The 24,506-nt window shown below is 38.1% G+C and overlaps 1 protein-coding gene and 1 long non-coding RNA gene across 2 annotated transcripts; both read right to left on the bottom strand.

Moving 5' to 3' along the window:
- Positions 1 to 904: 904 nt before the first annotated feature.
- LOC126628989 (uncharacterized) lies at positions 905 to 17,740 on the bottom strand. Its single transcript, XM_050298874.1, has 12 exons — positions 15,736 to 17,740; positions 15,549 to 15,661; positions 15,018 to 15,098; positions 14,835 to 14,928; positions 7,458 to 7,520; positions 6,979 to 7,344; positions 3,217 to 3,530; positions 2,556 to 2,644; positions 2,112 to 2,229; positions 1,726 to 1,944; positions 1,373 to 1,613; positions 905 to 1,173 (listed from the first exon to the last, which is right to left on the bottom strand). The coding sequence occupies exons 1-12, from the start codon at positions 17,564 to 17,566 to the stop codon at positions 905 to 907; spliced, it is 3,798 nt and encodes a 1,265-aa protein (XP_050154831.1). The 5' UTR covers positions 17,567 to 17,740.
- Positions 17,741 to 17,773: 33 nt separating this feature from the next.
- On the bottom strand, positions 17,774 to 19,783 carry LOC126628007 (uncharacterized). The gene is made up of 5 exons (XR_007625202.1): positions 19,687 to 19,783; positions 19,482 to 19,535; positions 19,105 to 19,155; positions 18,874 to 18,991; positions 17,774 to 18,063 (listed from the first exon to the last, which is right to left on the bottom strand). It is a non-coding gene; the product is annotated as an uncharacterized LOC126628007 (long non-coding RNA).
- Between the last annotated feature and the right edge of the window lie 4,723 nt (positions 19,784 to 24,506).

Here is a 24,506-nt window from a genome sequence, read left to right as displayed (position 1 = left end):
TAACGAGCTTGCTGATGAGAAAGTACCGGCAGAATGAGTAAACATACTGTTGGAGTTTGAATGAAATTTCAACTCAAATGTAGGGTATTGTTGGAAATTTGAGTAGTTTGAGTAGAAATTTCCTTGTCCCACATTGGCCATTTCCAAAAGATTTTATCACTTTATAAGGCTTTGTCCTTTAAAGAAAGTGATTGGAGTAATAGGCCTGGAGACTAAAATTGGGCTCACCCTCGGGGTTGGGCTTTGGGGTGTATTAATTATTTGGTAATTAATATATAATTAATTGTCAAAAGATGGGCCTTGGGGCTCTTGGGCTCTAATAATTAAATTATTTAATTAATTATTTTTCGGATTTACTTAATTATTTTTTAATTAAATTCGAATTAAATTAATTATTTATTTTTTATGAAAAGACTCATCATTTCAGAAGAAGTCTGAGAGTTCTTTCTGAACACAGAGCAAAGCACCCCTCTGAAGAGATGTCTCCCAACAATCACACCCCATTCTCATACCTGTTGCAAACAGGCATCCATCTGCTATATATACATCCATCTGCATAGCATTTAAAATATAGAAAATAATCAACTTCATCTACTACATTCCTAAACCTTCTTACTGAGAGAACCACACTAAATTCGCCAGAAGTTAAATTTTCCGGTGCTGGAATTTTAACTTGATCGTTGAATCCTGGTGAAGCAGACGTCCGTAGAACTACAAGCACAGAGTAGGGACGAAATTTCTGTTTCAAGGACATTGCGGTACGCAAGCCTCGATCTTCAAGTTATCTGTTTTATAATTCATATTCTAGTTTATATTCTGTTAGTTTCTATTGCATTTATTATTTATTAGCATATATAAATTATCACAGATTATTGACTTATATCCAACACATACCAAGATCAATCTAGCCCCCAACCACAAGCTTTTTGGTGTAGGGAATGGAATCATTAAGCGGCCGACTCCATAGACAGCCACAACAAAGAATTAGAGAAACAGGCATGATTGGACGAGGGTTAAGACGAGAGAGTAGAGATATTGGTCCATTTGAACAGACGCCTCCAAGGCTCAAATAATCAAAACATGCTTCACGCATTTCTTGTCTTGCAAGGTCAGGTGATGCCAAAACACCTTGTAAAGGGCACCAGCTAATGTGTTTATGGTAGATTACACTGGCTGCAATGAAAATTAACCAATTCCATCAGACACATTTTCATATGCATGATATTTTTATATATTTGATGTGTTATGTTGTCAGATTGTAAATCTGAACCACACGTATGTCGGACAGTCTAATAAGATGAAATTTTCTTTTACATATTGGAAATGTGCTTATATACCTTTTAGAGTGTGTAGAATGATTCGAGATACTCACACAACAAAGGTGCATCGTTGAAATCAGTCAGGGGTCTCAGAAGATCCATTAGAAGAACAATGTCAGAAAGAGCGACTGTCATTCCTCCTCCGGTTAAAGGATGTCTCATGTTGAATGCGTCCCCCAATAAAATTGCACCAGGAGTGGGTCGGGGAGCAGCCAGCATGCTTTTGTTTTGCATTGTTTTGATGATTCCTTTATCAACCGTTGCTAGAAAAGCCCTTAAAAGTTGACGGGGAACCTAAAATAACGAATTCCACAGATTAGCTCCTTTGGATCGGTGGATATCTGTCAGATAAGATCAAAATGATTGGAAATTGAAACTTAACAAAGTCGAACAAAATAATGGATACTTGGGGAGCCACGATAGTTTTCAAATACTGAGCCATTTCGCCGTTAGCTACTGAAGGTAATTTTGTGCCAGGAACATCTACCAAACAACGAACCTCAGTACTACTGATAGGATAAAAGAGGATGGGTGAAGGATCTCCCAAAATCACATGTCCATGGTTTGCATGAGGAAGCTCACAGTTCTCCAAGATCAAACCGACGAAGCATGATAGATTTTCAATCTGCAGTATTAATACAAAGTTAGTCCTCCTGTTGTTCTCCTGAAAGGGCAAACATTTTCCATGCTTATATATATAGGAAATGCTCAAGATTCCAATGTCAAAGAGGAATAAAGTACATTTGGAGTAGAGATAGAGCAGCGAAGATTTGAAAAGCAGCCGTCGCATACTATTGTAAGAGGAGCATATGTTCTCATCTCCTCCCCAGTCTTGTTCTTGTACATCACTCCTTTGATGGTGCTCTTTTCTTCAAGTAGAGTTGTCACAGTTCCTTGTTCCAATTTCACACTGTAGAGAAAACATTATGATACATGAGTAAGAGGTGGAAAATAAATTACATCAAAACAATAAAAATAATTGGAAAATGATGTTCGCATCATAATCGTATTACAAAGGAAAACGGTAATTTACTTTGGCAGAGTTGCTGCCCTTTCACGCATTCTTTGGATGAAACGCCTGTTGTTGAAGCTTCTTCCGACGATATTTGAAACTATATGTTTCCTAGGGATAAGGCAGTTTCATGTCATTGTCATTTTTGTAAATAGCATAACCAAACACTTTCTGAGCATCAATGGACTCATTAGCACAATCTTCAAGACCTAATTCAATCAAACTTGAGATAGCCTCCAGCAGGTTGCAATAGTTCAAAAATTCTGTCCGGCTCGCTCAGGTCCCTTTCGATCACATGTACACGCCGTCCTTCCTATATTTATTTAACACGAAGTAAAACTCATGGTTAATTACTCAGCCTTGTAAAAACTAATGATATTTACAACTGGCCGCTCGGGAAGCCAATGTTCTTCAGTGTGAACAAGATTAATATTGTTTGGACTGCACTATTGGAATTAGCTCCCAACATAGGCAAATCAAATAGAAGAGAATAAAGGATATTTAAAATTCTATTTAGTTTATTACTCTCTTAGACAAATGTTAGTGAGAAAGATTTAAAAGCACGTTAGAGGGCAGTACTAATACTGTAGTAAGGTCCATAAATATTGCTTTTCCCCTTAAAAACGATTCTTAAGTATTTTCAACTATGAAAGTGAATTTTGAAGGACTCGTTCATATGCATGTCTTACCAAGAAAATAAATCAATCAATAATGAATAAAAATGTCAGAAAAACACAGCTTCAAGTTTTGCTATAGTTAATTAGCTTAATGATCGGGGTTGCTGAGGAAAATAAAGTTGAAGAATAAAAAAAAAAAATAACTAGAAACCTTGACCATAAACTGATCAATAGAGAATATCAAGATAAAGAGAGATATAATGATCACCTTGCCAAGAGTGTAAGCAAGAGCAGCACCAGCAACTCCGGCACCGACAATGACAACGTCCGTACTTTTCTCAATCTCGGGCGTAAGAAAAACACCGGTTGCCGACACATTTGCGACATCGACCTTCTTCTTTTCGCCGAAAGTGGTGTTTATGATGACGAAGAAAACAGAACTAAACAGAGAAACCAAGACACCAGCAAGAACACACTCGTACGCAGGGGCAGATCCATTAAGGGACCAGGGTGGTCCCGGGACCACCGGAAGCTCGGAAAAATGGCTGTGAGGATCTTCAAGGACCACCCATGTTAGTGATGCTGCACAAGTGATGCTACACAATGACTTGGCAAAACAACGTCGTTTTGAGCTAGGTCATTAAAAAAATTTAAAACCTCACTCACGTGCGAACCTTCACACGATAGAGCACTCAACTCTTTCACACGATAGAGCAATCAAAACCTTCACTTTACCAATAATACCTAATCGTTTGCCGCTCGGCCCGCTCCTGTTCCTTACGGTATCGATCAACTCTCTGTTGCACTCTAGTTTCTATTCACCGTTGCACCGACGGGCGGGGCGATGACATCTTTGGTGAAAATCTGTAACCGTTCTGCATTTTTTCTCCGTGTAAAGCTCTGGTCCGGAGGCTAGCCGCTGGTCCTCTTCTTCTTGGTCGAAGAGGTTTGTACTCTCTTTGATTCTGTTCATTAAATAATTTTGCCATCCACTATCTGATATTAAATTATTTGTGGTGTTCGATATTTAAATAATTTTACCATCCACTATTTGATTTTTTTTTGTGGTGTTAGATATTTTGTTTAAGAAGTATTTTTATTTTTAATGTTTGGTGGTGAATTTGGTGATGAATTAAACTTTTAATGTTTCTTTGAAGTGATGGCAGTCTATTTGTGGCATGCATCTCTTTGTCTTTGTCAATCATAATATTAGAATCCCATGGGCATGGACCTAATTATAAATTTGTAAATGAATCTGATTTCTCGTTTTTCATATAATATTTTTTTTTTGTTTCATCAATTGATATAGATTTTTTTATTAATTGATATGTATAGAAATTAGAAGTATGGAACGATATTACAAGCGAAAATCATCATTGATTAGTTCAGACAATCATATTCCAAATAGTTCATCTCCAAACTTAGATAGTTCCAATCCTATTCCGAACAGTTCCCCTCCAATTCCAAGTAGTTCTAATCCAATTGGGGGTAATTCCACTCCACAACAAAATGAGTTAAAAGTTGATTTGGATAATCTTGAGACCTCGGAAAGATAATTCCAATGAAGGATTATCCTCTAGATAATCGAGATGAGGTCCAAAGAGCATATATATTGATGAAGCCTTTTAGAGCTAAAGATTATGATTTTCCATTCACTTTGCATTCGAATGAAAAGCGACGGTTCGTTGATAATTGGTTGAAGGAATTTCATTGGTTGGAATATAGTATATCTAAAGATGCTGCATTTTGCTTTTATTGCTATCTATTCAAAGTCAACTTTGAACAATCAGGCAGTCACGTCTTTACTGAGGTAGGCTTTCAAAATTGGAAGCACGCAAGAGCCTGTTTTGAAAAACATGTGGGAATGGTTGCTAGCTTTCACAATAAAACTGTTGAAGTTGCTGGTAATCTAATGAATCAAAAGACACATATTGAAACATTTGTGGTCAAACAGTCAGAAGAAGCTCGTATGGCTTATCGCACTTGCTTGAATGTGTCAATTGATTGCACTAAGTTTTTGTTGCGACAAAGTCTTTCATTTCGTGGTCATGATGAAAGTGACACTTCAAACAATAAAGGTAACTATTTGGAGCTCTTGCAATTCCTTGCGGATCAGGATGAGAAAATAAAGGCCGTTGTGTTAGATTAAGCTCTGGGAAATCTCACCTTTAATTCAAAAAGATCTTGTTCATTCATGTTCTATTGAAACCATTAAAACTATCATAAGTGATATGAAGAATGCTTGGTTCTTTTCTCTATTGGTTGATGAGGCACGTGATGTTTCTATAAAGGAGCAAATGGCAATGGTTTTGCGTTATGTGGACAAAAATGGGAAAATCATTGAAAGGTTTGTAGGAGTTCAACATGTTCCCGACACCACTTCAAACACATTAAAGAAGTCTATTGATGCCTTCATTCATTTCAATGAGTTGAACTTCTCCAATTAACGAGGGCAATGTTACGATGGTGATAGTAATATGAAATGTGAGTTCAATGGACTCAAGACAAAGATTTTGAATGATCAACCTTGTGCATTCTATGTTCATTGTTTTGCTCATCAACTCCAATTAGCTCTTGTTGCCGTAGCAAAGGACAATGTTGATGTTAACACATTCTTCCTATTGGCTAATAATATGGTAAATAATATTGGAGCTTCATGTAAGCGTCGTGATGCACTTAGAGAGATGCAACAAAAAGAACTTATGAAAGCTCTTGAAAATGATTCTCTTATGACAGGACGAGGCTTAAATCAAGAAACTAGTCTCAAATGTGCTGGAGCTACAAGATGGAATTCATATTATGGTACTTTGATTAGTTTGATTACTATGTGTTGAGCTATATATTTTCATAAACAAAATATATTAGCAAATCTTAATAAAAATGGGGAGACTTTAAAATAATAATAGTCCAAAATATGGACTGACTAGAAATAAGGCTCACTTTATGTGTGTGTGTGCATATATTCTTATGTATACTATATTTATATAATATATATAAGAAATAAAGAGAGAGAAAAAAAAAACTACACCCGCACACGTGGACCTCAACATACACCAAGTCTGAAGGAGTTTGTCATCTACATGGCAACCGGGTATAGAAAATGTGTGTATCTAGAACCCTCTAAAACTCCCACGTTCTCCACTCAAGAGATGGTTTTCTCTCAGCATCTCCACACCCCAGGAAAGTTGCATCCCACTAAACTTCAACTGCCATGTCCACTGTTCGCCTATAAAAAGGCATCGAACCAAAGCAAAGAAGAAAAAAACAGAAAAAGAAGAGGAGAGACTCTGCAGAAATTGAGAGACGACGGTGAAGAACGAACGACAAAGAAGAACAAAGCAAGAGAGTAAGGGGAAAAATACACAACAGCAAAAGAGTAAGGTGTACACACGGCAAAGAACATCAAAGTGTGCACACGGCAAAGAACATCAAAGTGTGCACACGACAAAGAACATTAAAATACCCAAAGGTATCAATCTTTATCTTTAATTTGTTCTTGGTTTTGTGTATTGGGTGCAGTTTTTTGCAGGATGAATGAAAGAGGAACTTGGCTTTTCCTCTTTCACCGAAGCCAGAAAGATGGATGGGCAAATTTCCCCATGGCAGCCAATTGATAAGAGAAGAAAAAAATCTCTTATCCTTCCCCCTCAATTTTGCCGACAACAGGTAAAGCAATCCACCCCTTTTAATAGGGGCATTGCTTTGATAAAAACCCAGTCACCACCGCTCTTCAACCGTTGTCTCTAGCAGTCCTTCGGAAGAAGCCCAAGGGCCCCGAGGACGGTGAACCAAGCAATCAGCCAAACCACAATACCACCGCTCTTCAACCGTTGTTTCCGGCAGTCCTTCGGAAGAAGCCCAAGGGCAGTGCCATCCGCACTCCGAGGACGTTGAGCCAAGCAATGTAGTTAGGCACGCTGGTCCAGACCATCAACAAATTCGATAAAGATAGCAACGATGTTTAGTGTGAAGAAGTGAAAGAAAAAAAATGCAACACCAATCGCCATGAGCCATCCCCCATCCCACTGACAGTGGCGCGAATAACACAAGGCCTTCAGAAAATGTGGAAGACATCCGAAGGCAAGAAAGCCGAGAATTTGGGAAAAGGGACATGTCCCCAGGTCCAAGGATGCAGCGGAAATGGTTCTAAAGTTGCACTGTAAAACAGAATACAGAAGCTCAAAGGCTTTCTGTGAAGCTTCTGCAGCCTCTCGGGTGTCTAAAGAGGTTTTCGACATCTCTCTTTCTCTTCTCGGAGATGCAACGGAGAAGAAACCATCACTCTGCATGTTTGAACAAGTGGAAAAGAAGAACCCAGCATGTCCAACGATGGTTCCGAGACTCTCCAACAGTGCAAAGATGGACACACCAGCAGCAGCCATGCCGTGATCTCTGCCTAGCAAGTTCGTCCATGCCGAGAAGAAAAAGAAGCAGTTTGTGCCGCTGCAGTTTAGTCCCATGAATTTCTTCGGGGGTGGTCTAAACCACCCCGTGAAGTTCCAATCAAACCTGAAATTTCCGTGAGAGTTCCGACGCCATGCTCTGTCTTTTCAAAGTTGAAGATGTTGAATACTGCAGCAACAAGCAACAAGCACGAACATGGAAAAGCAACAACAAAATGACGGATGTGAAGACAAAATGACGGATGTGAAGTCAAAATGAATGAAAAGGAAGGAAAACAAAAGAAGGAAAAGTTGCTCATCACGTAGGAAAATTGCTCTACATGGAGATTAAATAAAGAGAAGAAAACCAATGGCCTTTTCATTTGTTTTATTCATATAAGAGTTTATCAATTTTGGCTCTGAGAATAAGAAGTATGGAGACCATGTCCTCAAAAACCTGTCCTTCATAAGATCACCAAAGAATTTGACACGTTACTGCTGCTCCATTCTTCGAAGACGTTCCAAGGAAAAGAGGAACAAAGAAATAGTCATGTTCATCACGTGGGAATCTGCTCATATAAAGGAAAAGTAAGGTCGATCGAAATTAGAAGTCCCACTGTAATTGAAGACCCTTAAAGTCAAATAAAGAGGTGTAAAGATTGATGTCAGATTGGTCATAAGTTTAGGTCTGATGGGTTCGAAACCACATGTTTAAATGGGTTTGGAAAGTTCAAAGAAAAATATAAAAAGAGAAAGGGGAAATGCTAACTGAAATCAGCAAAATTGCCCACGTGAAGAAGAAGAGTAAAGCTTTAAAGTCATATAAAAAAAGGGGAGGAGTAAAGCTTGTTGTCAGAAAGCTTGAAAATCCAAAGTGGGTTCAAAGTTTCAGGGGTTGAAAATTCGAAAGAAAAGTATATAAAAAAGGGGCATGAAGCCGCGTTAAACTTCAAAAGACACGAAGCAATATCAAGTATCAAATAGTATAAACCTGCGTTGTCGTCTTGGAGTAAAGAAGAAGAGGGATTGATGACCAAGTTTCTTTTAAAATCTGTTCAAATTAGAAAGTGAAGGAAACAATCTCCAGCAAGCAAATAAAAGGTGAAAAGGTGAAGAGGTGAAGTTTGGCATTTTCAAAGAGTACATCCCTCCAAGTTTGTCGTAACAATATGAAAGCAATGATATAGAGACCACCAAGTTTTAAAGTTTAGAGGGGATCACGTGAAGAACAAAAGAAGGCCACCACTTCCATCTAATTATGGTCTTTGTAAATTTTGCATTCGATCAAAGCATGGAGACAAAATGACAAGAGTACAAAACAAAATTTACCTCTTGTGGAATACCACTCACGTGGACATTATGAACATGGCCCCATGGATTGAATATGGTGCATGGAAAAAGGAAAATATGGAAACAAACTGACAAAAAAAAAAGTACAAAACAAATTTGTCCCTTGATGTTTCTACGACATGGGGACAGAAAGCCTACAAAATTAATCCTACAAAAGTCAAAATGACAACTGGAAGACCAGGTTCAGGCTCAAAAGTGCACCAAAATTGATACAGCTGCTGTCCATGCTCCACCTGCTCAATAGAACACTTATCAAGGCTTCTATGAGCACCAAAGATGAAGTAAAGAAGAGATATTAATCACACTGTCATCTCAATCTCACGACAGTGGCTCTATGACACCAAAGATTGAAATAACATCATTGTTTCCTAAAAAAATATGGAGATAATTATGAACTACGCCGGTTTGATTCCGTAAGGATACGTAGGCAGTCTGATATCAAGTTTTAGACGCAACCGTGAAATCAAGACGAATCCCTGGTTTATATAAACTAAATTCACTCCTGCTATCAAATACCAAAATGGCACGAAGCCGAAGAAAAGTCTCAAATGGCACGAAGCCGTATCAATTATCAAATGACACAAAGCTGCAACAAGTCTCAAAAATCACGAAGTTACATATAGCTCCAATGGCTTAAAGTCCTCGCCCGCACGAGCTAAAACTGCACAAGGCATCAAATGCTCCTTGCCTGCACGAGCTGAAACTGCACAAAGCATCAAACCTCAACAAATACATGAACTACGAGTGACTTGATCCCTCAACGAGGGTACGTAGGCGATCTAGGATTCTACCTAGATGCAGTCACAAAATCAAACAAACACCCAAATCCTCAAGTTATGATTTATTCAAATTAGAATCAAAGGGTATGCCTTTCCAAAAGAAGGGTTGTAATTAATAGGCGCGTAGCCTAGAATGGGTCGAACTCGAATTAATAAAACCCTCTTCGGAAAAATGAACGAGGGTGAAATTGTGTCGAGTGAATTATTTGTTTACATATTATGTACAATTTTTGCTCAACACTATGTTCTCATTTGTGGTCAATGTGCTTGAAATGATTGTTGATGATAATACCAATGATAGTGTGACTGAAGCAAATAGGTTATTGAAAGACATACAATCTTTTGAGTTTGTGTTTCTCCTATTTTTGATGAAATCTATATTGGGAATCACGAATGATTTATCACAAACATTACAAAAGGATGATCAAGAGATTGTGAATGCAATGACTTTAGTCAACACATGTAAAGAACAACTACTCTACATGAGGAATGATGAGGGGTTTGACCTTTTGGTTGACAAAGTATTGTCATTTTTTGTCCAACATCGTATTGAGGTTATTAACATGGATGAGACATATGTAGCTCATGGGAGGTTGAGCCGTAATACCTACAAAAAGACCAACCGTCATCGTTACAAAGTGGAGCTCTTTTTTGTTGTCATTGATTCCTAGCTTACAGAGTTAAATGATCGCTTCAATGAAACAAGTATCAAATTGCTCATTTGTTTGGCTAGTTTGAGTCCAAATGATTCTTTTGCAGCTTTTGACAAAGAAAAGCTACTTCGCCTTACTCAATTGTACCCTCAATTTTTTACGAAGCAAGACCTATTGGCACTTGAAGATCAACTCGATATTTATATTCATTCTATGCGTTCGAGAAGTGACTTTTCTCAGTTGCAAAGCATTAGTGATCTTGCTAAGAAAATGGTGGAAAAAAGGTTGCATCGAGTATTTCAATATGTGTATTTACTTATTGAATTGACTTTGGTTTTACCTGTTGCAACTGCTTCGGTGAAGAGAGCATTTTCCGCTATGAATATCATAAAGAGTCCACTCCGCAACAGAATGGGGGATTAATGGTTAAATGATAGCTTAGTTGTTTACATTGAGAAATATGTTTTTTCTTGTATTGACAATGAAACTATCATAACACGTTTTCAAAGTATGAGATCTCGTCGTGGACAAATTTAGTATTTCTAGCTTGTTTAGCACAAAGATTGAATGAAAATTGTAGTTTGTCATTTATTTGTTCAATGATATTTTCGTCTTGTTTTTATTTTTGGAGTTTTTATATTGGGACCACCCTAAGTTAAAATCCTGGATCTGCCACTGCTCGTAAGCCATATTTAATTAATATTTTTCTTTGATTTCTTTTCGCTGTGATTTGTAATCTGATTTCGCTGTGATTTGTAATCTGTGAAAGTGCTCAATGCTGATGATTGTTATGAAGGCTGAATGCGCTTATATAGAGTTAAGTATTGTTGTTGGGCAAATTAAGGATGAAGCTTCTGTGTAGGCGCCTACCATGGCTACTTTGCTGATAGGTATATGGGAATAAGGACTCATTTTGATGCGCTTTTAAAATAATTGAAACCGCTTTTAAAGAAAATATTTTTGAGTTCTAAATTCTACAAGACACACCAGTTATATGCTTCTTCTAAGAAGCATTTTAAGTGATTTTCTAGAATTTACTAGAATTTTTATTAAGAATTGTTTCTAAAAATATTTTCACGAAATAATCAAATGTACAGAATAAAACAGACTTTTTATTTTATTTTTTATAAGGATATATAAAAGAGGTTCACGCATGATTAAATAAGCAGTCATACGTTTGTTTTTTTTTATATTTGCAAGTATAATATTCAATTAAATATGGAGAGCGGAGGCATCAGACATGAGAGCAACGGGGAAGTTGGGTCAAGTGGACCGCGGACTAATACTTTGTCAAAGTACTGGCTAATAAAATATTTATCATGACTTTTTGTTTATCTTTTATTTGGGGGAATTAATTGGAATCCATTTCTTACCATCTCAATGGAAAGATTTTTTTTCTTTATTATTAAAAAGGGAGCTAGTTAGTGGTTTCGCCATAGCAACCCATCTTTTTGAGGGTCGTGAAGATTCACAGAAATATTTCAACCTTCAATGAAAAGACTTGTTGTGCCTTGGCCCGTTCATTAGTGTGGAAACGAGATTCAGATTACAACCTCACCAAAATCACACTCAGTTGAACAGAATAAAATACAAGAAATAAAGACACCGAGAAATTTACGAGGTTCGGCAAAAATCCTGCCTACGTCCCCAGAGAGATATTGCTCTTCACTATGAGAGTAACAGTACTAGTACACATGAGTTAAATCGACATAACCCAATCCCAAATCCCTTGTACACCCACTCATAGAATTTTCCCAAGAACCTCACTCTACCCCAAAAGTTCTTTCACTAGAATACTTTTCACTCTAGCTCTCTTTATTTTCTCTCACCCGTGCCCATGCTTTCCCATGGGAGAGCCGAATGCTCTCCCCCTTGGATGCTCTCTGATGCTTACCCTCTCACTCGGCAAGCCTCTACATCCTTCGGCAAATCCTTCCACTTATAACAACAAAAGAAAACCACCTTTGAAAAGGCCACAAATCAAGGGCTAGACATGATGATGTCTCCTTTTTTCTTTGTCCCTTTCTTTAGCCAAAAGTAGATGTCTCCCTTTTCCTTTGTCCCTTTCTTTAGCCGAAAGTAGCTAGCAATTCACATGGTTGAGATGAAATTGTTGCCAACTCATAATTATATGAGCCAATCACAACAAGACTTGAGTAACCTGCCACTAAAGAACGATTTCATTCGGATAAACTTTGAAGTTTATCGCAATTTACTTATCAGTAAAGCAAAATTAAGGAATCGGATAATCTAGTAAAAATTTGGACAAACATAAAACTAATTAGAACGAGAGTCGTCGAAACCATTAACAAAATGTATTAACACCTACTGACCTACTGGAATTTAAACACTTTCTCAATCCTATGTCACACCAACAGTTTAGTAAATTAAATAAAGAGACGAGTACACAAACTTTTGAGCTAATTACATTTTACACCCTTTAAGTTAGAAGTGATTTCAAATTGGGCTATAAGGTTTTAACTTTTTCATATTACACCCTAAAGTTTTAAAATTGTATAAAATTTATATCTTTTGTCTAACAAATTATTTGAATCCTCATTAAATTGAGGGCATGGTGAGCGTGGAACTCATAATTGGATAGACATGTAAGCCACATTTGTACCAAATTCATTAAAAACTCTCAATTTAATGGATAATTAGACGTTCAAATAGACAAAAGGTGTAAATTGATACAATTACAAAAACTTAAGATGGATCGTGAGAAAATTGAAACCTCATGGCCAATTTGAAAAATTACTTCAAACCTTGAGAGTGTAAATATAGTTAGCCCAAAATTTATTTATCGAGGTAAAACTCCTACATGTGAGCAGAATTCTCTGCATACAGCCAGGATAAAAATCTACTAAGGAAAATGTTTCATCATTCTCATTCTACAAGCTATACTCCATCTCGTTACCAAACCCTAAACCAAAATCCCTAGCCGGCAGCCCTTTGCTTCGGTTTGGGGCCGGTGGCAGCCTCCCTCCTCCTTTTTTCTAGCCTTCCTCATTCCTTTTCTCATGGATTGCATCATATCTAATTTTCATTTTAGTATTCGTCAACAAGTGCATCTTTAGTGAGGTTATCTATGAGTTTCTCCTATAAAGTTTTTTAATTTTGTTTTGGTGTGTTATTGACTCGTTTTGGGTTTACTTTATTGTAATCGACATCTTCCTTGATGGTGGTGAGCACAAAATTCATGCCGGTATGGACACTAGTTGGTTCCTTGTTAAAAGTCCAAAATTCATGTTTGCAACGAGCACCTTGGCCTCAGCTCAAGAAAAGGAGAAAGGGGTTGCTTATGTGTTTTCATGTTAACATAAGTGAAGATCATGTCCCTTTGACATTTGATAGATGAAAAATTGGAAGCCAAGCCGAAAATTGAGCTATTGATGTTCTTATCTCACACCTCCTACCTGATTTGGATGCTATAGTGTTTTACTCGTGATTGTGTTTATTGAATTTAAAGTTAGTAACTGGCTATTCAATTTTGGAATTGTTAGTTTGAGTTTCTATGTTTAGCAGTTGAGAATTCATTGACTTGTGGTTCCTCGCTAATGATTTGTGCAGCGCTTGTTCGTATCGACTATATCAAAGATAAGGCTAAGGATTTGTCACAGGCCGAGTCTGCTACATTCATGGAAAGTTGCACTGTATTAGACCACAACCTCAGTGATGTTATTAGTCTCGAAGATATAACGACTTGTATTCGTACCGATTCAAGAAAGGGACCAATGAAAAGTTTAGATCTGGCAACAAGTTCTCAGTATTGTTTGGTAATGCAAACAACAATGCCCCAGTTTCTGTGCACCGTCTAGTAATTAATGCAAATAACAATATGCTTCTAAGAACAACAAACGAGTCCTTTTATGCCGTTAGTAACTAAGTATTAATAATGTGTTTGATAGCCATTTGGATTTCTTAAGTTTTAGAAACCAAAAGGGGTACTTCCGGTGGTGTTTCTGTTGAAAAGTAAATTGCTTACTAATTTCAAGTTAGTAAATGATTTACTTATCTATTTTATCTTTGTTCTATTGAGTAGCTGTTTTATGATGTGATAACTTGTGCTCATATGCCAAGTGTATGGTCTTAGATCAGGACTCTTTTTCAATGGCTCATATGCTTTGTTCTACCATGTGTCAAAATCACATTGGCTCATGTAATTGAACAGATATGATGTCTGATGTAAAAGAAAGGAATGTATATGAATGAAATGTTGCTCTCTGCATAGTAACAGAGTTGCAGTTGTGAAAAACCTTGCCTCTCACTCTCTTTGTTTTTTCAGCTTCCTCTAAAATCCAATTCCTAAATATATCAGCTTACTAAAAACTTAACATGGTATCTAGAGCACAGGTTCTATCTGAAATCGGGGCGTAAGATCTGTGAGTGCTATGCTCGGAAATCCAACGTGAAATTTCCGACTTAGTTTGTCGATTCAAGTCTCAAATGGCTGGATCTAGGGCTGGGCACGGGCCGGGCCGGGCCCATTTTTGAAGGGACCGGACCGGACCCGGAATTAAAGGAGACGGGGCGGGCCGGGCCGGGCACTACAATTCTGAAAATAGGAACCGGACCTTACCCGGCCCGATTGAAACGGGCCGGTTCGGTCCGGGTACACGGGTCCTTATTTTATTTATTTATTTATTTTTTATTTTTTTTTTGTTTTCTTCCTGTTTAAACATGTTTGCTGCACACAGATTGCAGTTTTTGCTGCACACATACAAACTGCACAAATTGCAGTTTTTGCTGCACACAGACAAACTGCAGATTGCAGTTTTTGCTGCACACATACGAACTGCACAGATTGCAGTTTTTGCTGCACACATACAAACACATACAAACTGCACATATTGCAGTTTTTGCTGCACACATACAAACTGCACAGATTGTTGCACACATACAAACTGCACAGATTGCAGTTTTTGCTGCACACATACAAACTGCACAGATTGCAGTTTTTGCTGCACACAGACAAACTGCAGATTGCTGCACACAGACAAATTCCACAAATTTCACAGATTTCCACAGATTTCACAGATTCCACAAATTTCACAGATTCCACAAATTGCAGTTTGAAAAAACTGACAGATTCCACAAATTGCAGTTTGAAAAAACTGCACAGATTGCAGTTTGCATTTTGCAGTGCACAGATTGCACAGATTGAAAAAAAAATAGCACAGATTGCAGTTTGAAAAAAATAGCACAGAATACAGATTGCAGTTTGCACAGACACAGATTTCACAGATTGCAGTGCACACAGATTGCACAGATTGCACACATCCGCAATAAATTTCAAATTCCAACGCCCAAGTTCCGACAGCAATCCTTAATGAATCTGTAAGCAAAAATACAATATAAACATGTCATTTTTAAAGTCCAACATCATATTATGCTCATTGAAATTTAAAGTTTATTCATTTGAGTTGAAAATATTACCGAAATTCCTTTTCCTTTATTCGTTCGAGTTGTTTGTGGAGCTTGAATTTCAGGATCACTTGGTGAGATGGTTGAACTTGTAGATATAGTATTTGCTCTTTTTCTTTTATATTCTACAACAAAGAACAAACGTTAATTGTAAACCAATTAATTTTATAAACCAAACTATAAAAAACAAAATAATTACCTTCTTCACACTCTTGATAAAATTCAAGCTCCGCACAACTTGCTTCATACTCAATGCCAATTGGTTCACTTTTTATCCAGTTTCGGAGGCACATCAATGACTCCACTGTTTGAGGAAGGAGACATGATCTACAAGGGTGAATTAATCTCTTTCCTCCACTAAATGCACTCTCACTGGCAACTGTTGACACTTGAATTGGCAAGACATCTTTCGCTATCAAAGCAAGTGTGGGATATGTGCTCCTCCCTTTCAACTTCCACCATTTCAAAACGTCAAATTGTGAACCATGTTGTGCTTTCTCTACACTGTCAAGGAGATATCTATCCACCTCATGTGCAAGCGCAATATCCTCGGTGTCTTCTAGTTCTTTCTCCCAATCATCCATGATTTGACTAAATATCATTGGATTTTCTGTTGGCACACTAGAAGATGATTCTTTTACCCTTGAAGAAGAAGTGTCAAGAACTAAATCTTCTCTACCCTTTTGTTGTGTTTGTGAACCGAAAGCTTGGTAAGCATATTCATCACACATCGCCTTCAACAATGTCTTCACTAGATTACTTTTCTGTTCAATCTCTTCTTCAGAAAGTTGTAATTGCTTTCTACACAGGTGCATGTAGTGCCTCAATTTGAACCTTGGGTCTAAGACAAGGGCAACTACAAATATTTGATTAAGGGACTCAATTGAACCAAAATACTTTCGATATTTGGCTCTCATGTTGAATGCCATATCACGTAGCACCAACTCTACAGTTCTTCCAGTTTGCATATATTCAGGCAAAAAAAGCTTTTCAATCTCATTTTCCACAACAATGACATCATGAACAGCTGTATTAGATGTCGGATAATTACTTGCACTAACTTTCAAAGTTATAAGATAGAAGGCCTTCAAAAATTCCACAAACACTTCTGCACTATCCCAATCTTCCTCCTTAGGTGGTCCAACCCTCCCTTTACCCGCCACTTCTTCTCCTTCATCATTAAACACCTTTTCACTGAAATAGGTGGTGTATATATTGGCTTCATCATCTTCGGTCATTCTTTCAAATGCTTTTTTAAACTTCAAGCAAGATTCTAGCATCATGTATGTGCTATTCCACCTAGTAGGCACATCCATAACAACTAGACCCCTACTATCCAACTTCTCATTCTCCACACATTTCTTGAAATAACTCAACCTTCGAGGACTTGATCTCACAAACCGCACGGCATTTCTAAGAGCATCCACAGTTGTATCTAATCTTTTCAACCCATGTTTCACTACCAAGTTGATAATATGAGCTAAGCACCTCACATGCATAAACTTGCCATTCATAATCATTTTACTATTAGGCCATTTTTGCATTTTACGAACAACATACTCAATTGCCACCTTATTAGCCGATGCATTGTCAACTGAGATACACATTACCTTTTCAATCCCCCACTCAACCAAACATTGCTCAATCATCTTCCCTATTTCTTTGCCTTCATGACTTGGAATCAAACAAAAGTTTAGAATCCTTTTGTGCATATTCCAATCATCATCCACAAAATGAGCAGTTAGCACCATGTAGTTCAAATTTTGCACACTTGTCCATGTATCAGTAGTCAAGCTCACTCTATGATTGTGTATCTCCTTTTTTAACTGATTTTTCATGCTATCATACATATTGAATAACCCCCTCATCATAGTTCTCCGAGATGGAACATGCAATCTAGGCTGGACTTTGCACATCATCCGCCTAAACCCTTCACTCTCCACAATACTAAAAGGTACCTCCTCGAGCACAATAAACTCAATAATACCTTCCTCACTTTCTTCTTGGCTCCACCCTTTAGCAACAAGCATGTTTTTGACATTCCCATCCCCAGAAGGTCCAGAACTGCCTAGAACCTTTTGCAACTCATCAGTTGGTTGATATGACTTGCAATGTTTATTGATATGTTTAATGTAAGTACTAGTTCCACCCCCACTAGTATCACATGCAAAAAAGGAGCTACAATGGTTACACTTAGCCTTCAATACTTGTACCTCCACTTTCTCTTTCTTTCCATCCTTTTCTACTTCTTGCATTTCCGAGACGGTACACTTAGTGAAATGATCCCAAACCCAAGATCTCTCAGAAGAAGATCTCCCTAGTGAAGCTATTATAGTTGGTTGTTTTGTCTTTGGAATAGGTGGTGCTTTTCTTTTTCTAGAGGACGAGGGGTTTGGGGGAGGCATTGATGGTTGTACGGGTTGTGCTTGTGTTGGTTGTGGAGGACATGGTGATGTAGCCGTAGATGATGCTACATTAGTACTGCTAGGGGCACTTTGACTTTGAGATTGAGACATTATGTAAAAATCTGTAAAAATCAAATAATGGAACTATATTCATTAATCAAACAGAAGCAGGCAGCACAACACACAGATTGTTGACCAACAAAAGACCAAAAAGGCTGAGAAGTATCATCATGTTATTAATTTGTGCAGTGTGTGACTGTGCAGTTGCAATCTGTGCAGATTGCAATCTGTGCAAATCTGTGCAGATTGTGCAGTTTGCAATCTGTGCAGATTGTGCAGATTGCAATCTGTGCAGTTTGCAATCTGTGCAGATTGTGCAGTTTGCAATCGGTGCAGATTGCAATCAGTGCAGTTTGCAATCTGTGCAGATTGTGCAGTTTGCAATCGGTGCAGATTGCAATCGGTGCAGTTTGCAATCTGTGCAGAATTGCAATCTGTGCAAATCAAATAATGGAACTATATTCATTAATCAAATAAAGATATTTTGAAATAATTACTCTCTGGGATGGGAAACAGAAGCAGGCATCACAATTAAACAGAGTGAACACACAACACACAGATTGTTGACCAACAAAAGACCAAAAAGGCTGAGAAGTATCATCATGTTATTAATTTGTGCAGTGTGTGACTGTGCAGTTGCAATCTGTGCAGATTGCAATCTGTGCAAATCTGTGCAGATTGTGCAGTTTGCAATCTGCGCAGATTGTGCAGTTTGCAATCTACAAGACCAAAAATAATAAACAGATTAATAAAGACAAACAAAAGACATCTAGTTGTATGAATATGACAATCAAGTACTTGTACTACGAAAAACAGAACAAAAACAAAAATACAGCAAGCAATACAGAAAATATTTTGAGGAAAAACTCCACCTCCGAAGTCTTCAAGGTTAAGTAGAAGATATCAACAGGTATCTTATGATTCCAGTGCTTGGAGAGACGAAGAACCGCCTTTGCAGAAGCATGCCTCAAATGCGCCTTCTCAACTGAACTGTAAATCACAAAACTTTACATGAAATTTGATGCCTCATATTACAAAAATTGTACACAATCCGCACAGATTTGCAAACTGGACAAATTGTTTGAAAAAAAAAAATTTGATACCTCGGATAGAAGAATCAAACCAGATACACACTCACTGAGCAACAATCAGCACTATAAGAAATAAAAAACCCAGATAGTTAGAGACACCCATTTCCATATGAAGATTAAACTACACTCCCAGAAGCAAATAATCAAAGCAAGCAAGTTCCCTTGTTTTCATGTATCATTCTCTTCTAGTGATTCTTCAACTTCTCTACATCTCTAACAGTAAAGTAGAAAAATTTGACACCTTCTAAGGTCAAATTCAGTAACCCAGAAGCAGAAACTGATTTAAGCCAAAGTCCAATAACTACTTCCCAAATTAAGAAAAGCCCTTGTCTTTAATTTACTTCCAGGTAAGGACAGCTTGAAGACTACATATATATAGATATATTTACCAAATCAGCAGCTAAACCAAGTTAGCTCTGCAGCTGACACGATCTTGGTGCAATCTGAAACACAGAGATAGCATTCCACAGTTATCATTAACAATGAAATAATCCAAGGGAAAGTGATGCCTAAAAGAAAAATCTAAAAGGGTGCAAGCAAAAAAGTAAAATGGTACCAAACTCAAGTGTAAAAAGATGAAATTTTTATACTTACAGAATCAGCAGGAGTTTAAGCAGTGCACAGCTTAAACTACTTCTTCTTGTTAAAAACCACCTGAACCGATGAACAAAGTAAATAATCAATTCAAATTTCAAACAGGAAAGAGCTTCCTAAAAAATCCAAGAGACTAAAACATAAACCTAGTCAAATATGAGTTAAATCAGAAACTTTAAACCTAGTTATACCTAGTTATACTTCATGCCTCTCAAATCAGAAACTTTACATTGTTTGGCACAGTTATACCTGAATAAATGCACAGGCACAGCTATAAAATGCAACCATGTTTTCCGAAATAGAGGGTTAAAGTTAAACACAGCCTCTTACAAATCTTATCAACATGCAAATGGAAAATTAACTCTAGTAGTAACCTAGTTCGAAAACCCTAAAATCCCAAATTCCAATTTAAAAACCCTAAAATCCCTACACCCAAAATTCAAATTAACAACAAAACCCTAATTCAAAATTACCTAAATTTTAGAGGGATGATGGCCTGGGTTCTCTGGCGGTCACGACGGTGATGGGGTGATGGAGTCACGACGGCGGGGGTTGCTGTCGAAGAGGAGAGAATCGACGGCAAGGGTGATGGCCTGGGTTCTCTGGGATGTTGTCGATGGCAAGGGTGGTCCCGTTGTATTCGCCGAGGAGAAACGACGGTTGGTGAGGGGATCGGAGTCGAGGGAAGGAAGGTTGGTGAGGGGATCGGAGTCGAGGGAAGGTCTGAAAGTTTGAGAGAGTGAGAGAGTGAGAGAGTCGGGACTCGGGAGGGAATCGGGATGAGAGAGAGATAGAACTTAGGGTAAAACTAAAACAACGGTTCAGATTAGATATGGTATCTTATTCATCAATCTGGTCCATTCATTTTAATTACAAACGGGCCGGTCCGGGTACCCGCGGTTCCTATACCCAGGAACCGGCCCGGACTGAAATTCACAAAGACCCGCCCCGGCCCGCCCCGTTTCTTTTTTTTAAAAGTAGGAACCGGCCCGTACCCGCCCCGAACCGCCATTACCCGCCCCGACCCGCGGTTCCTGTACCCGTTTGCCCAGCCCTAGCTGGATCTGGTGGTAGTGATCTTCGGGCTCCAATATTCAATGGTGACAACTATGAATTTTGGAAGATTCAAATGAGAACTATTTTCAAATCACATGGAATCTGGGATTTAGTTGAAAAGGGGTTTGAAATTTCAGAATCGAAGGATAAAAAGATTGGAGATGAAGGCTCATCGGAGTCGGAGAGAGTTTCTCTGAGCGACAAGCTAATGAAGGATGCTAAAGCACTGGGTATAATCCAAGGAGCTGTCTCGGATGACATCTTTCCCAGAATCTCAAACGAAGAGACCTCAAAGGGTGCTTGGGATATCCTACATCAGGAATTTCATGGTGATAAGCAAGTGAGATCCATCAAGTTGCAAGGTCTACGCCGTGATTTCGAGTACACAAGGATGAGGGATGATGAAACTCTGTCTATGTATCTCACTCGTCTTCTCGAGTTGGTAAATCAGATGAAGGGTTATGGGGAAGATTTACCCAGAGAATGATTAGTTCAGAAATTGCTCATAAGTTTAACTAAGGAGTTTGATCCTGTTTGTTATGTAATTGAACAAACCAAGGATATTGAAACTATTGAGGTACAAGAGGTGATTGCAGCATTAAGAGGGTTTGCACAACGCCTTGATAGGCATGCTGAGAGTACCATTGAAAGAGCTTTCAGTACTCTGAATCTGAATTCGAAAGGAACCCAACCAAATCTATCATTTGGTAATTCTAAACCAAATAAGGATTGGAAATCAAAAGGAAAGAAATGGGATCCTAAACCTCAGAATCTTGCTAATCGAGGTGGCAAATATGATCAAGGAGGAAAATCTGATCAGTCTAAGGGAAAATGCAAGCATTGTGATAAACTGCACTATGGTGAGTGATGGTTTAAAGGGAAGCCGAAATGTCATGGATGCAATCGTTTCGGTCATTTCATCAAGGATTATGATCAACCAAACAAGTCTGGAAAACTTGTAAACTATGCGAATCAGGTAACAGAATCTGCAACCATGTTTTATGCCTGCCATTCTGCTACTATTGGAAGAAGTATGAATATATAGTATGTAGATAGTGCATGTAGCAATCATATGACCTCCCATGAATCCTTGCTTATTGATGTTGATAAGAATGTGAAGTGTAGAGTTAAAATGGGCACTGGAGATTTAGTGCAGTCAATAGGCAAAAGCACATTGGTGATTGAGATGAAAGGTGTGACTAGGTATATTAAAGAAGTTATGATTGTACCTGGATTGGATGAAAACTTATTGCGTGTAGGGCAGATGGTAGAACATGGACATTGGCTTGTGTTAGGTGATTACATGGTTGATATTTATGGAGATAGACAGATGGAAGATCTGATTGCAAGTGTTCCAATGAAAGGAAACAGATGCTTTCCATTAAGTTTGGAATATGTTAATCCTCACATGGCTAATAGAGCAACTGTTGAAGAGTCATCTCAGTTGTGGCATAGAAGATATGGACATCTAAACTACATTAGTTTGATGCTTCTGCAAGAGAAGGAAATGGTGCAGGGCTTACCTAGACTACAAGTCTCTGAGCATGTTTGCTTTGGATGTGTTATAGGAAAGGGTCACAGGGAATCATTTGACAAGGGAAAAGTTTGGAGGGCATCACAACCTTTAGAACTTATTCATTCTGATATATGCGGCCCAATGCAGATAACTACTCTAGGAGGCAACAAATTCTTTCTCACATTTATTGATGACCACACTAGGATGTGTTGGGTATTTTTCTTGCAACACAAGTCTCAAGTCTTCAACATTTTCAAAAGGTTTAAATCCATGGTTGAGCTACAGAGTGGCTATCAAATCAAGAAACTCAGAAGTGATAGGGGTGGAGAATATACATCTCTAGAGTTTTCAAGGTTCTGTGAAGATATGGGATTAGAAAGGCAATTGACTGTTGCCTACTCTCCGCAACAAAATGGTGTTGCAGAGAGAAAGAATAGGACAATAATTGAAATGGCAAGAACTATGATGATTGAAAAGAAGATTCCTTTGAAGTTTTGGGCTGAAGCTGTCAACACAACTGTGTATCTGCAAAACCGATGTCCAACAAGTGCTCTGAACAACATAACTCCATTTGAGGCATTTAGTGGGAGGAAGCCAGGTGTCAAACATTTGAAGATATTTGGTTCCATGTGTTATATTCACATTCCTTCACAGAAAAGACACAAACTGGAGGAAACTGGTGAGAAGGGAGTATTCGTTGGATATGGAAATTGTGAAAAAGGATATAGAATCTTCAACTTGAGAACTCAAAAGGTTGAACTATCAAGAAGTGTAATCTTTGATGAGAAAGTAATATGGGACTGGGAAACTAATGAATCAGTTCAAGTTCCTAGTCCTTGGAATGATGAAAGAAGCTCAAGGATATCTGAATTTGATCCAAATTCAAGTGATTCACCTCAGTCAATGCAATCTCCTCTGAGATCACAATCAACTGGAGATCTGCAAGTATCTCAAGAACCTGGTTCACTTGGTTCTCCAGTTCCAATCTCTGGAAGTTATGATCATACTCCACAAAAATGGAAGAGTTTGAGTGAAGTATATGCTCAATGCAACATGAGCATCATTGAACCTGAAGATTTCAGTGAGGCAGTCAAAGATGATGCTTGGAAAAAGGCTATGACAGAAGAAATATTGATGATTGAAAAGAATTCCACGTGGGAATTAGTTGACAGACCTAGTAGTAAACCTATTGTGGGTGTGAAGTGGGTATACAAAACAAAGCTGAATCTTGATGGCTCCATTCAAAAACACAAGGCAAGACTTGTAGCCAAAGGTTACACACAGAAACCAGGGATTGATTTTAATGAAACCTTTGCTCCAGTGGCAAGGTTAGATACTATTAGAACACTCATTGCACTAGCTGCACAGAAAGGTTGGAAACTGTGGCAATTAGATGTTAAATCATCCTTCCTGAATGGTGTTCTTGAGGAGGAGGTATATGTTGATCAACCTGATGGTTTTGTGATTAAAGGGGCTGAAGACAAGGTTTATAGGCTGAGAAAGGCTCTCTATGGTCTAAAACAAGCACCAAGGGCCTGGTACAGTGAAATAGACACATATTTAATTCACTGTGGATTTCACAAAAGCTCAAGTGAAGCAACTTTATATGTGAGAAGCAAGGAAGGTGTTGGTACCTTGATCGTGTCAATCTATGTTGATGACATTGTGTACACAGGGAGCAATGCAGAAATGATGGAAGAATTCAAAGCTGAAATGATGTGCAAATATGAGATGTCAGATTTGGGTTTACTTCATCACTTTCTTGGAATGGGGGTAACTCAAACTGAAGGGAGTATATTTATACATCAGAAAAAATATGCTCTAACTCTTTTGGATAAATTTGGGCTCAAAGATTGCAAACCAGTGAGCACTCCATTGGTTGCAACTGATAAACTGAGAAGAGAAGATGGAAGTGAACCTGCAGATGAGTGTGAATATAGGAAAATAGTTGGAAGTATTCTGTATTTAACAGCAACTAGACCAGATATTATGTTCTCTGCTAGTGTACTTGCACGATTTATGCACAAGCCTACCAAGAAACATTATGGAGCTGCTAAACGAGTCCTAAGGTACATTCAAGGAACAATTGACTTTGGAATTGAATATTTGAATGGAAAATCTGCTTTGCTTATTGGATATTGCGATAGTGACTGGAGTGGATCTGAGGAGGATATGAAAAGCACCTCAGGGTATGCTTTTTCATTTGGAAGTGGGGCATTCTCATGGGCTTCAGTCAAGCAGCATAGTG

This window comes from Malus sylvestris, chromosome 7 (genome assembly GCF_916048215.2).
Source record: "Malus sylvestris chromosome 7, drMalSylv7.2, whole genome shotgun sequence".
Classification (NCBI taxonomy): Eukaryota; Viridiplantae; Streptophyta; class Magnoliopsida; order Rosales; family Rosaceae; genus Malus; species Malus sylvestris.
This window is presented reverse-complemented; position numbering and strand designations above follow the sequence as displayed.